Source organism: Oryx dammah, unplaced genomic scaffold, assembly GCF_014754425.2.
Source record: "Oryx dammah isolate SB20612 unplaced genomic scaffold, SCBI_Odam_1.1 HiC_scaffold_15, whole genome shotgun sequence".
NCBI lineage: Eukaryota > Metazoa > Chordata > Mammalia > Artiodactyla > Bovidae > Oryx > Oryx dammah.
Genome location: NW_024070199.1, coordinates 45,337,631 through 45,350,626, shown reverse-complemented (window position 1 = coordinate 45,350,626; position 12,996 = coordinate 45,337,631). Strand labels below are relative to the sequence as shown.

At 54.0% G+C, this 12,996-nt stretch overlaps 1 protein-coding gene across 1 annotated transcript; it reads left to right on the top strand.

Annotated features, from left to right (window-relative positions):
- The first annotated feature begins 1,926 nt into the window (after positions 1 to 1,926).
- FGF19 (fibroblast growth factor 19) lies at positions 1,927 to 7,630 on the top strand. The gene is made up of 6 exons (XM_040255215.1): positions 1,927 to 2,008; positions 2,611 to 2,644; positions 2,818 to 3,049; positions 3,602 to 4,055; positions 4,455 to 4,558; positions 7,319 to 7,630. Exons 1-6 carry the CDS (start codon positions 1,927 to 1,929, stop codon positions 7,628 to 7,630), a joined length of 1,218 nt encoding a protein of 405 aa, XP_040111149.1.
- Positions 7,631 to 12,996: the final 5,366 nt, after the last annotated feature.

Sequence of the window (12,996 nt, the reverse complement as noted above, 5' to 3'; positions counted from 1 at the left end):
TCCCCTAAGTTCTTATTTTTCACTGATGAAGATTTTCTTTCTTTCCTTTTTTTTTTTTTTACCAACACCCAGAAGTTTCTGTAATTACAAAGTACTTCTCCTCCAAGGAGTGGGAGGAGGGGTTTGGGATGAGCACAGGTAAGTGTTTGTGTATTTAAGAAAGCATGTCGGACATTGGGACGTAAATTTCTAACCGAAAAGTGAAAAGAAAAGGGATTATTTTTACAGTGCAAAGCCTGGAAGTCAAGCTAAAAGAGATCTTTGTAGCTGTTGGGATATGGGTTTAGAAACAATGGAAATTGACCACCATCAGAGGAACAAAACCAACAAGCCCAGATGAAGAGGGGAGACCCTAGGAGAAGGGTTGAGGGCGGTTAAAAAGGGCAGCTAACGTCAGATCCAGAACAAAGCCGCCAAGCCAAGCTCTTCTGGCTGTCTGGGCCTGAGACCCCTGGGGCCCTGCGTGGGGATGACCGGGGCATGGCGGGGATTGGACCTGGCTTGCATTGTCCACTCCACTCACCGGGGTGGGTCAGATGGCTCAGCCACCTGGACCAAATCTAACGCAGCCTGAACACTGAAAACCGGCCCCACCCAGCACACCGCGGGCTGCAGGGGGCGGGGTCTGCAGTGAGCAGCTTGGCAGCCGGTTGGTCCTCAACTCCATCAGGCTCTCACCTGGACAGCACCACAGTGGGCAACAGCGCCCCCCGCTGACCAGCGCCGCCTTTCCTCTGCGCTTCCCCGCTTCCTTCAACCGCACACACCAGTTGTTCAGCCGCTAAGTCGTTTCAGACGCTTCGCGACCCCATGGGCTGCAGCACGCCAGGCTCCCTGTCCTTCACTCTCTCCTGGAGTTTGCTTAGATTCATGTCCACTGAGTCGGTGATGCTGCCTAACCATCTCATCTTGTCGCCCCCTTTTCCTTTTGCCTTCAATCTTTCCCATCATCAGGGTCTTTTCTAATGAAAAAGGCTCCAAACTGTTGGAGCTTCAGCTTCAGTATCAGTCCTTCCAGGGAGAATTCAGGGTTGATTTCCTTTAGGATTGACACAGACTAGGGGTACCAGCAAGCCAGCACAGGCACTGGGCCCGACCACCCAGGGTGTCAACCCTTGCTGGCTGCCTGGCCAAGTCTGTAAGCCTCAGTTTCCTCACATGTAGCACAGATTAATCACTAAAACTTGCCGAGCACTGCTCTGACCACGACATTCCTCATACGCAGCAGCCCCTGGGCAGATGGTTATCCTTCTCTGTGAACTGTATCTGAGGCACTGTCTGTCCACTCTCCAGTGTGACTCCAGACAAGGCCGAAGCAGGCATAAGGAGGCAAGAAGCCCCAGGGGGTTCATGACCTGCCCGGGGAGCAGCCGGATGTGATCCGTGCTGCTGAGGGTCTGACCCTGGGACCCTCGCCCCTTTTAGGAGGCCACACAGCCTCCCTGAAATGCAGCTGGACCTAGATTTACAAGCTTGACAGCCTGGGTTCACCACTTAGATACTGTGCAACTCTGGCACTCTGACCCGGGCGGGCACCCCCAGGTCACTCTGGGGCCCCCTATCTGTTCACTGGCATTACCAACTCAATGGACACGAGTTTGAGTAAACTCCGGGAGTTGGTGATGGACAAGGAGCCCTGGTGTGCTGCAGCCCATGGAGTGGCAAAGAATCGGACATGACTGAGCAACTGAACTGATCTGAGAGCTGTTCACTGGGGGAGGGCAGAAGACGCTCAGAGCAGGGCCTGGGGGCAGGGAACTGCCCAGGCCTCTCCCAGCTTCCTGAGCTCCTGGATGGGGCCAAAGGGGTGGGGGACAGGCCTCTCTCTGCCCACTGTGGCCTTAGGAGGGGCAGCAGAGCCGTTGGGGGGGGTGGAACCAGAGGCCGCCTCCCCTCCTCCCCTTCTCCCCCAGCAAGATTTGGGGCATGGCCCCCAACGCACCCTCTGCCATCCTCTTCAATGCCCTGCATTTATCCAGGGTCTTTACAACGAAAGCTGCAGGGGAGGGTAATTAAGTTTAATAGGAGCCGCTGTCGATTTAAAGCCACAGGGGGGAAGTAATTAGATTTAACAGAAGCCCCGGCTTTCTGAACCAAGACACTCAGCGTGGGGGTCCCTGGCCCATAAAGCTTTCGAGATTATGTCTTTTTTTGTAAAGACTTTCCTGGTGACATTTTCTGCGCGCTCCGTCATTAACGCCAGTCACTGGCTGGGGTATGAACGTGGTCTTTACTCATTGAAATTCATCAGGCCGGGCATGGCTTTCTCTCCCTGTCTCCATTATGGGCCCTCCCCCGGCGCCCCTGGGCTCATCAAGTGTGGCTTTCCCCCCAAACCAGGCTCCTTGGAGCCCCACATCCTGGAGTTGAGGGGCAGGTGGTTGGAGGAATAATGAGAAAGAACCAGTGTTGAGCCAAACGCTGGTCCCTAGAAGGACCCCTCTCTTTCCCGCAGGGGCATTCTCCGGATGTGGTCTTTTTCTGAGCCTCATCAGAAAAGCCATCCGGTTTGTGGGGTCGGGGGTGGGGGGGAGCCACTTCACTGGGTGGCCTCAGTTTCCCCAACTGGTGCCTCTCCCTCCCCCTACACGCCCCCCTCTCCGCAAGCAGCGCCCACCACTGCTGCCCTGCCCCTCCCCACCAGGTAAGGAGCTCCCCTGTTCCTGCCCGCCCCCCCCCTCCCCCGCCCCGCGAACTGCACGCCCATCCCCTGGAGAAGCTCTCAGGGACCCAAGGACAGCACCCACGACGAAAGACACAGCAAAAACAGAGGAGCCTCCCTGCGCTACGCGCCCTGGAAAGTCTCCCCTTCTGCAGCTTGCAAGCCCACCCTGCCCCACTCCAGGCGCCCTCCTCCCAGACTCCGGGTCCAGGGACCGCCGCGGGCCGGGCCTGGCCGATACCCGGGCTGAAGCGCCATCTAGCGCTCGCCCGCGCGACCCTATTGTTCCTCCGAGAGCCCAGGTCGCGCCTGGGCAAGCCGGGGGACAAAGTACTGGCGTGGAACGGGGGGCCAGGCAGGAATCTGAAGAACATAAAGCCGGAGAGCGTGAGAGGCTCTGAGCTGCAGGGGGAAAATAAATCCCAGTGGACCGCTCTACCCCCGGGGCTTTGAGGGCTGGGATCGTGGCGTGAGCGAGTGGATGTGGATTGTAGGGGAGGGGGCCCCAAAGCCGAGGCGGGGTTTTCCCACCGGGAGTGAAGGATGCAAAGCTCAGTGTCCCGCGCCCCAGTCTTTGACGTCGGGACCCCGGCTCCGCGCAGCCCCGGCCAGCGCCCGGCGACTAGTGCATTCCCGGGGGGCAGGGGGGTTGAAGCCAATGGCCTGGGCGCGGGGGTGATGGTGGGCTCCGCCGTCTCCTTCACTTCTTTACACAATCAAACTCGCCCAGACGGGAGCGACCTGGCCTCGCCCCAGCGCCGCCGGGAGGGGCTCCCCTCAAGTTTCCAGCGAAAGAGGGCCTCCTTCTCTTCCAGATCTGGGCGGGGTCACCCGGGCGGGGCCCAAGGAAAGGCTGGGTCGGGGGGCGGGGTGTGAGTGGGTGTGTGCGAGGGGCGGAGGGCTGATGCAATCCCGATAAGGGCTTCGCATCGCGGGCAGACGCGCTATATAAGGTCGCCGGCCGCCAGCCGCCGCGCCGTCGGAGCTGGAGAGGTGCCCAGGTGCCCGCCGCGTGCAGCGGTCTCCTGTCTCAAGGGCACGGCCACCCCGCCTCCGCACGCTCCGTCCCGCAGGGCCTCGGGGCCGCCGCCCAGCCTCCCGCACCATCACCACCAGATCTGCGCGCAGAGCTCCGAGCCCAAGGGAGGTGCCATGCGGAGCGCTCCGAGCCGGTGCGCCGTGGCCCGCGCCCTGGTACTGGCCGGCCTCTGGCTGGCCGCAGCCGGGCGCCCCCTGGCCTTCTCGGATGCGGGGCCGCACGTGCACTACGGCTGGGGCGAGTCGGTTCGCCTGCGGCACCTGTATACCGCGGGCCCGCAGGGACTCTACAGCTGCTTTCTGCGCATCCACTCCGACGGCGCCGTGGACTGCGCGCAGGTCCAGAGCGCGCACAGTGAGTGCCCGCCGGGCCCCCACCCATCACAGCGCCCCTTCTTCCCTTTGCCCCCTTCTCGCTCCCGGCACCCCGGCTCTTGGCACTTATCGATCTACTCCCTCCCCGACACTCCCGACTGCGGGAGGAGCTGGGGGAGGGGGCAATGGGTGCGGGGACCTACTGCACCGATGCGCTCCCCTCCCCTTCCCCCACATCGGCTTCCACGGACCGCCCCCCCACCCCATTCCGGGGAACTCCAGGTCTTGGCACCTCGGCGTTCCACTCCCATCCCGAGCCTCCAGACAGGGAGAGGGGCTGGGGGCTTGGGGAGGACGGGCCTGTACACCCACCAACCACTTTCACGAGTTGTGGGCCCCGCGGGTCCCGGCTGCAGTTTTGTGCTGTTTTCCCGCCCAGGTTTGATGGAGATCAGGGCGGTCGCTCTGAGCACCGTGGCCATCAAGGGCGAGCGCAGCGTGCTGTACCTCTGCATGGACGCCGACGGCAAGATGCAAGGGCTGGTAGGTGACTCGGTCCGGCTGGACGCGCGGGGGCGCGGGCCTGCGGGCCAGGGGGGCGCGCAGGGCCAGGTTCAGTTTCCTTGTTTGCTCTGTCCGGGCCGGTGTGGAACTCGGAGGGGAAGGCGGCGACGGCCGGATTACTCTTCTGTCCCACTTTCTAATTTGTAAGTTTATGGAGAACGGGTGAGGCCCCGTCTTTGCATTCCCCCTGAGCTAGAGGCTGGTCCAGTCGGACGGAGGAAGTCGGCACTTTGATATTAAACGGGGAACCCACCGTGGGCGTTTTCGGCTTTGCCCTGTGCGCGCGTGGCGCTCGCCTTCCCCCCCGCTCCTTGCAGTAGTTTTTTATTTTTTTAAGTGGTCGGGGGGGGGGGGGCGGTGGGGAGGAAAAAAAGAAAAAGGGTGTATCCACAACTTGGACTTTTTTTTTTAAGTCAGAAGAAAAATTACATTTGGGATTGAAGAGGCTTTTTAAAATTAATTTTTACCCGCTAAAAAATAGATTATTTTGCAGCCGCGTTGGGGTCCTATTTTCGTGGCCGCACGCATCCTGTCGGGCTCACCTGTACGGCAGAGGCCTCTTTGGGTGGCGGTGGGAGGGCAGGCCCAGGTAGCCAGAGACGTCTCGGGGCAGGAAGTGTGCAGATGCTGGCTCTCTGGTCGCCGGAACAAAGGCTGAGAGTTCAAAGGGAACCTGAGCCCCCCGGGTGCGCAGCGGAGGCTGTGTGAGGTCCCGGCCTGGCGCAGGGCCTCAATGCAGCCCTGCTGGGCCGGGGCTCCGATGGAGGGCCAGGGTCAGGGGGCAGCCGGGGGAGGGAAGAGCACCGGCCCTCCAGGGATGCCCGCCTTTCCGCAGCTCAGATCTCTTTAGTGTCTCAGTGTTCTTTTTTGTGGCTCTGGTGCCCCTTTATTCTGTTTATCCAGAGATAAATAAACCTGTCTCAGGTTTTATGGCATCCTGCGTGAAAGGAGGCAAAGAAAGCTGAAACCCAAAGCCACTCCGAGTCCCGGAGGTTGCAACCCATGTGAGGTTTACTTAGGGGTGGTGGGGGCTTCAGTGGCAGAGCTCTCCCCCACCCCCCCCACCCCCCAACAGGGGCGGCTGGGTCTAACCCATCATCATTCTAATCCAAACTGAGGGTCCCTCAACTAAAATCCTGTTCTGCCTCTAGGTCCTGTGGTCACAGTTTAGCAAAACTTGAAGATTAAAAAAAAATAAACAATTCCACATCCTCCCAGAAACGCGAAGTCGTTTCACTCTCTTTTTGGCAGATGAGATGTCAGTTTCTCCCCAAGAACCAGAAGAGTGAAATAGTCACTCCATTTGATTTTAATTCCCTTGTTTATCAATTTGCATTTCTCCCCTCGGTCTGGTGGCCTTATTCCCCCGCACGGGAGCTGGGCATATTGCTTCATTGGATGCAGGCCTTATCAGGGCCTTATCTAAGCTCACCTGCAGTGAAGCGACCTTTGTAGGCCTGGGCAGAAATGAGACTGGGTGCCTCCCAGGGCAGTTTATGGCCGAGCCCTCCTGGCTCCCCGCCTTTGGCTGTGCTCCTGGGTCTTGAAGACAAACTGACCCTCTGCATTTGGGAGGCCACCGGCTCACTCTGAATGTTCTGCCTTCCGACTTTCTGGCCACCCACGGGGTGCAGGCTTCCTCCTGGCCTGGGGGGAGGGGCTGCCTTTATCTCCACGATCCTGGCAGGCTGCCTGGAGGGCAGCTACTGAATAAAGGAGCCAGAGGGACTGAGGTTTCTCTTACCAGAGCTCCAGACAAAAAGGCTCAGGACCACAGTCATTTGGGTCTAAATGGGAAATAGATGCTTTCATCCGGGCTCCAGATTGGATTACTCGTGATTCTTAATTAAAAGACTGATTCTAAAAGGATAACCTAGTTAGCAGTGTTTCCCAAACTGCCTGTGGAATGCAAGGGACTTTTTCATGGCACTAATTATATATTTAATGTTGCGGAGGGAAGCATGCATGCTTGTTAAGGCTGTGACTTTATGGATGTTGCTCAGAACAAGACCAAGTTTAAAAAGTGATGTGACTTAGTGAAAAAATACAAAGGATCTATGTGAGCTATGTATAGATACTGAGAATATACATAGAACACATGAAATATACCTGAAGTATGTGTGTATAGTTGAAGGTTATAAAGTATAGAGGTATACAAAGTAATATATATATATTTATGTCTAATATGTTGAGTATATATGTTTAATGTTACACATGTATTTTCTGTGACATTACTATTTACATGTGAATTCAATGTGATGTGTATTTAATGAGTATATTAATATATAACAAAAAGCTTTCATACTAAATATATAAGTACCTATATATATTTTGGGGCTTCCCTTGTGGCTCAGCTAGTAAAAAATCCGCCTGCAATGCTAACGTATGTGTTTAGTATATATGTTTAATGTCTAACACATATTTAATGTTATATAATTTATGTTATATTTATAACATATGTTAATATGATGTAATATCTAATGGGTATATTAATATAACACATGCTTTGCATTTTATGTGTGTGTATATATAACATTATACTAAATATATATGTGTTTATATATGTGCTTTATACACCTCCGTGCTTTATAAACTGGCACACATCCTTGGCTGATAGCGTGGGCCGTTAGCCAATGGCGTGGACGCCTGCTCGCCTGCGACTGGTCGTCCCGCTGCCTCTGCTGGTCCCCCAGCCCAGGGGGCCCCGACTGAGGCTCACAGGCTGTATTTGCTTCGCAGACCCAGTACTCAGCCGAGGACTGCGCTTTCGAGGAGGAGATCCGTCCTGACGGCTATAACATATACTGGTCCAGGAAGCACCATCTCCCGGTCTCTCTGAGCAGCTCCAGGCAGAGGCAGCTGTTCAAAAGCAGGGGCTTCCTGCCGCTGTCTCACTTCCTGCCCATGCTGTCCACCATCCCGGCCGAACCCGAAGACCTCCAGGAACCCCTGAAGCCTGATTTCTTTCTGCCCCTGAAAACAGATAGCATGGACCCTTTCGGGCTCGCCACCAAACTGGGATCGGTGAAGAGTCCCAGCTTCTATAGTTAAAGGAGGCTCTGTCCTCTCCCCCCAGCCCTGGCCCTGGAGACCAGGACCCCAGGCCTGAGGTGCTTGCGGAGTGGGTTTTCCACAAGTATGATCCTGAGTCCAGGTTCTATGTAGCTTTAGGAGGAAACATTTAGAACTTGTACATAGACAAAGTTTTACATGGGCTGTGCCGGTTTCTAGCGGATAGACTTGTACGATGATAAAATGGTAAGCCTTCCACCCCACCCACCCAGCTGCTACCTACCCCAGCCCCTCAACCCCGCTGGATGAGTCTGTGCCGCCCTGGTTCTGCTTGAGTACCTCCACTGGCGGAGAGCTCACTGCCTCTGGCAAGGTTCTTATGCCAAGCTGACCTTCTCAGCGGTTCTCTCCTCCTATCCTTTACAGCACGCATGGCCAGAGGAAAAGCAGTCATTTTTAAAAAACTCATGGGCAGGTAATCAACTTTGTGAAACCTCAGGTAAACCTGATTCTACTGCCTGGGAAAATTCTTCCAGATCTCAACTTCAAGAAGGACCACTGGGCCTCCCCAAGCATGGAAGCAGCCATGTGCAGGCAGGGTACCGCCAAGCTCCAAGAGCAGGGGGAGCCCAGAGGTCCCTCCAGCCGGGGTCAATCTTGAGAACTCTCAGTTGTGGCTGGCTCTGGGTTGAACAGCCTCACAGGACCCCTTGGCAACCCACCCGGGGCAGATAAGGCAGTCTATCCATCCCTCCTCCCCCACTTCTCCATCAGTGCTCTGCACGTGGTCAACACTTACCCGGGGTCAGGCTGGTCCCCTAAGGTGAACAGCCACACTGCCGCCTGTTCAGAGACATGGCCAGTCCCGGCAGCATCTTCCTTGCCACGGTGGCCCAGCTTTCCAGGGAACTGATCTCGGGTTGTGTGGTTTTCACTTGAGGCCCCTTAGAGAAGGAACCCTACACGCTTCCTCCCCCCAGTTCACTCACCGCACTCTGGGGTCTGACCCCCCGCTTTCTACCCACTGGGATATTGACCTGAAAAGGTCAGAGCGAGTCCTCCGCCTGGGGTCCTGACCCTTTCATTCCAAAGCCAGGAAAAGGAAGATCTGAAAGCCCCGAATCTCACCGGTAACTTGTAAAAGCCGCATGGAGATCGAGTCCGTTTTCCAGCACTTGGTTTCCACTGTGATATTTATGAGTAATTTATTGTGTTTGATATGTACATCTCTTTATTTTCTTACTTTATTTATACCCCCAAATGGTATTTATGTATGTACACGAGTTTTTTTTTTTTTTTTCTACATTAAAGTGGAATTTGTATCAAAAATTGTCTGGAATATTTGTGCAGGAGGAGAGGGGAGGGGAGGAGCCTGTGTCCGCTGTGTCTGAGTCTCTGATCACTGATGCCACGTGATTCTCTGTCGGGAGCACATGTTCCTGAATGTTCTAGGACGATGAACAGTGGCCCCAGCCCCTACTGACGACGCACCAGTAACACCCCCTTGCCCCAGTCATGATAATCAGAAATGTCCAGAAGTCGCTACGTTTCTCAGGGGGACAAAAGCACCCTCTCATTTGATTGAGAACCTCTGGCCTAAACGTACAGGGTTTCCTGTGCCCAGTAACAAAGCAAGTGGCAACTTTGGGTCACGGGCCCAGTGACACCCAGGCTGTTCTGCGACTCTTGTGGCATCTCCATGGTGTGGCTTTGCGGTCTCAGCGTGGGTACTGAGCCTTCAGTCGAAACTTTTGTCTTCTCAAGCCAGGGACATGGACTCATAGCTGCCTTGGCTTCTCATCTGCAAAGCTGAAGCTTTCTTAGAACTTTCCAACAGATGCAACTTGCATCCAGTGAGCCAGGTCATAGGGCCCACCCCACCACCACTGCGGGGCTGGCTGGGAAGCAGGCGTCAGGTGGGGCACAGTGCTGTTCTGATCGAGGGGGATGGGGGCCGGGTGTCTGCTAGTGAGAAAGGAGGTGGAGGTCGGTATCCATGAAGTGACCGATTCAGGACCTGCCTCCTAAATGCCGTACAGGTGCGTGGATTCAGCTGCAAAATGTGAAAGTCATGGGTACCAGGCTGCCAGGGATTAAGATGGGGGCGGGGGGACCGTAGAGGTGGTGCTGAGACAGTTCTGCATCTCCCTGATGGTGGTGGCATCAGCTCCACACGAGTGATAAAATGCCAGAACTGCACACACCTTAGACTGACCTCGATTCCCTGGTTTTGATGTGGCCCCAGGATTACTTAGGATGTAAACACTGGGGGAAGCTGGGCAAAGGGGATACAGGACCTCTTTATACTAACTTTGCCACTTACTGTGAATCTAGAATTTTTCTAGAATAATTCTAAATTAAAAATAAGCCCCCTCCAAAACCCCCAAACAAAATGAGCCTGTTCTCTGACTTCATCAAAACCTCAAATGTTTGCTCCTCAAGCCATCCAGGTCACAAATGCAGTGAGGCTAAGAGTGAAGCCTGGAAAATGGACTGTGGGAGGCTCAGAAGATCCTCCTCCATCTACTGGCTGTTCATGCTTAGCTGAGCCTCAACTTCCTCATCTGTAAAATGGGTGGAGAATAGTGCCTGGTGTGGACAAATGTCGGCTTCACTCACTCAGCAGAGGCTGACTGGGTGCTTAGGTGGGCCTCTTACGATGTTTGAAGTGTTAGTTGCTCAGTTGTGTCTGACTCTGTGAGCCCAAGCCTGTCAGCTTGCATTGTCCATGGAATTCTCCATGGAGTGGGTAGCCACCTGATGCAAAGAACTGACTCACTGGAAAATACCCTGATGCTGGGAAAGATTGAAGGCAGGAGGAGAAGGGGATGACGGAGGATGAGATGGTTTGATGGCATCACCAATTCGATTGACATGAGTTTGAGCAAGCTCTGGGAGTTGGTAATGGACAGGGAAGCCTGGTGTGCTGCAGTCCATGGGGTTGCAAAGAATTGGACATGACTGAGTGACTGAACTGAACTGAGCTGGGTCATTCCCTTCTCCAGGGGATCTTCCCGACCCAAGGATTGAACCCAGGTCTCCTGCATTTACCATCTGAGCCACCAGGGAAGCCTTGTTAAAGTCTGTGAAGGCCATTTCACTGGGCCCTTCTCACTGCACCAGCAAGTGGTCCCACCTTCTAAACCATCCTTCACACTGATGACATGCCCAAGGCGCTCAGAATCGACCCCTGCCGTTTGCACATCAGCGCTTCCCTGGTGGCTCAGCTGGTAAAGAATCCGCCTGCAGGGTGGGAGACCTGGGTTCGATCCCTGGGTTGGGAAGATCCCCTGGAGAAGGGAACGGCTCCCCACTCCAGTATCGTGGCCAGGGGAATTCCATGCACTGTGTAATCCATGCAGAGTCGGATGTGCCTGAGCGGACTTTCACTTTCATTTGCCTGTCAGGAGGGCCTTTCCCTCCTTAATGCCCCGTCATCCTAGGCAGACAGAACTGCCTACCAACGCTTGTTGATGCATCATCCTCTAGCCCTGTTTTATAGACGAGGGAGTGCGGGACAAGAGAGGGGAAGGCACACATCCAAAGTTGCACAGCCCAGAGGCGGGATGATGGAAGGGCTCTGGGGTCAGGCCAACCCGGCAAGGAATCCTCAGGCCGTTGACCTGCTGTGAGACTTTGAGTCAGTGCCGTCACCTTTCTGAGTCTGCACCTTGTGAGAGGGGTGAGATTAACAATGTCTGCCTTGCAGGACTGTTGGAGAAAATTGAGTAGTTTTTTTTTTTTTTTTTAAACCTAGTTGTTTAGTCACTGAGTCATGTCTGACTCTTTGCGACCCCATCCATGGTAGCCCACCAGGTTCCTCTGTCCATGGGATTTCCCAGGCAAGAATACTGGGGAGGTTGCCATTTCCTTCTGCAGGGGATCTTCCCGACCTAGGGATCAAACCCATGTCTCCTGCACTGCAGGCAGATTCTTTACCTCTGAGACACCAGGGAAGCCCCTGCACTTGAGTATTATTATATGTGAAAGATCCTGATACAGTGTAGGCTGCCAGCAACAGCAGCCCTCACCAAGGCTAGAACACTCCACCCTGAACCATTACTTCCACTGGTTCTCAGATTTGGCTATGGATAAAAAATGTCACCTGTCACAGTCAACAAAGGGTGTTGCAGCCACCTAGCCCTCAGTCACGGCGCCCACCCCAGACTGTGCACCCCGAGGGGTTTCAGGATGGAGAAAAGCAGGATGCTGGCCCCAGAGAGCTGAGATTCAATCAAAGGAGTGATTTCAATAAGCCTAGACTCCTGCATCTGCCCGTACGAGAAAACTGCTAAATTCATTAACTTGAGATGTCTGGTTTTTCTGTAACGGTAATCTTTTGATGTCTAAGGTTTTGATGCGAGTACCTGGTTTTGTTTGTTTGTCTTTTGGTTCTTCTTAAAGCAGTCCCTCAGAGCTGTCTGAGAGGCTCAAGTCCTCAAAAAGTCCGTGGAGTAGAACATAATTCTCAGCTTCTGGGCGGTGTATCTTTTCAGTCGACAGGTTGCACACTGGAATCCCCTGGGGTGGGATGATTAGCCCCATCCCTGGAGATCCTGATTTAATTGGCATAAGTGTGGTCTGGACACAGGGATTTTTAAAAAATTGAAGTATAGTTGGTTTGCAGGATAGTGTTAACTTCTGCTGTATAGCAGTAATTCAGTCGTGCGCACACACACACACATATACACTGTACATTGCTCTTTAATGTTCTTTTCCATTGTGGTTTATAATAGGATATGGAACATAGTTCTCTGTGTTATACGGTAGGCCCTTGTTGTTTATCCATCCTGTATATAATAGCTTACATCTGCTAACCCCAACCTCCCGCTGCACTCCTCTCCCAAACCCCTCCCCCTTAGCAACCACAAAGCTCTTTTCAAGGCCAGAGGGACTTTTAAAATCTTCCCCCTTGGTTCTCCTCTGCAGCCTAGGTTAAGAACCAGAGAAACAGTTTACACCCCATCCTTTGTACTCTAGAAACAGACACTCTAGGAGAAAAATGAAGGGCCTCCCTCCCTGGAGCCTCTTCCCTACAGCATAGCTGACGATGAGTAAATCCACACCGTCATTAACTAACTTATACTAAAGTGTTGATGGTTGATGTGCTTTCTCTTCAGGTCACATTGTCACCTGACCCAGAGGCCAAAGAGTCGTGATGACTGTCTCTATGGGTGATGTGGGTACTCTGGCAGGCATTGGGGAAGATTATTTTTTTGAGACTGCCTCTCAGCACCCATCCCCCTGCCCTACAATGTGGGAGACCTAGGCTCAATCCCTGGGTAGGGTAGGTCCCCAGCAGTAATTCAGTTATGCATACACACGTATATTTAAAAACATGTACATTGCTTTTTAATGTTCTTTCCCATCATGGTTTATCACAGGATGTGGAACACAGCTCCTTG

Excerpts from the sequence above, each read along its gene's own strand:
- FGF19 (XM_040255215.1), top strand. The coding sequence starts at position 1,927 with ATGGCCCCCAACGCACCCTCTGCCATCCTCTTCAATGCCCTGCATTTA. Across the intron at positions 3,050-3,601 it reads AGAACATAAAGCCGGAGAGC|ACGCGCTATATAAGGTCGCC; the intron begins GTGAGAGGCTCT and ends CATCGCGGGCAG. Across the intron at positions 4,559-7,318 it reads ACGGCAAGATGCAAGGGCTG|ACCCAGTACTCAGCCGAGGA; the intron begins GTAGGTGACTCG and ends TTTGCTTCGCAG.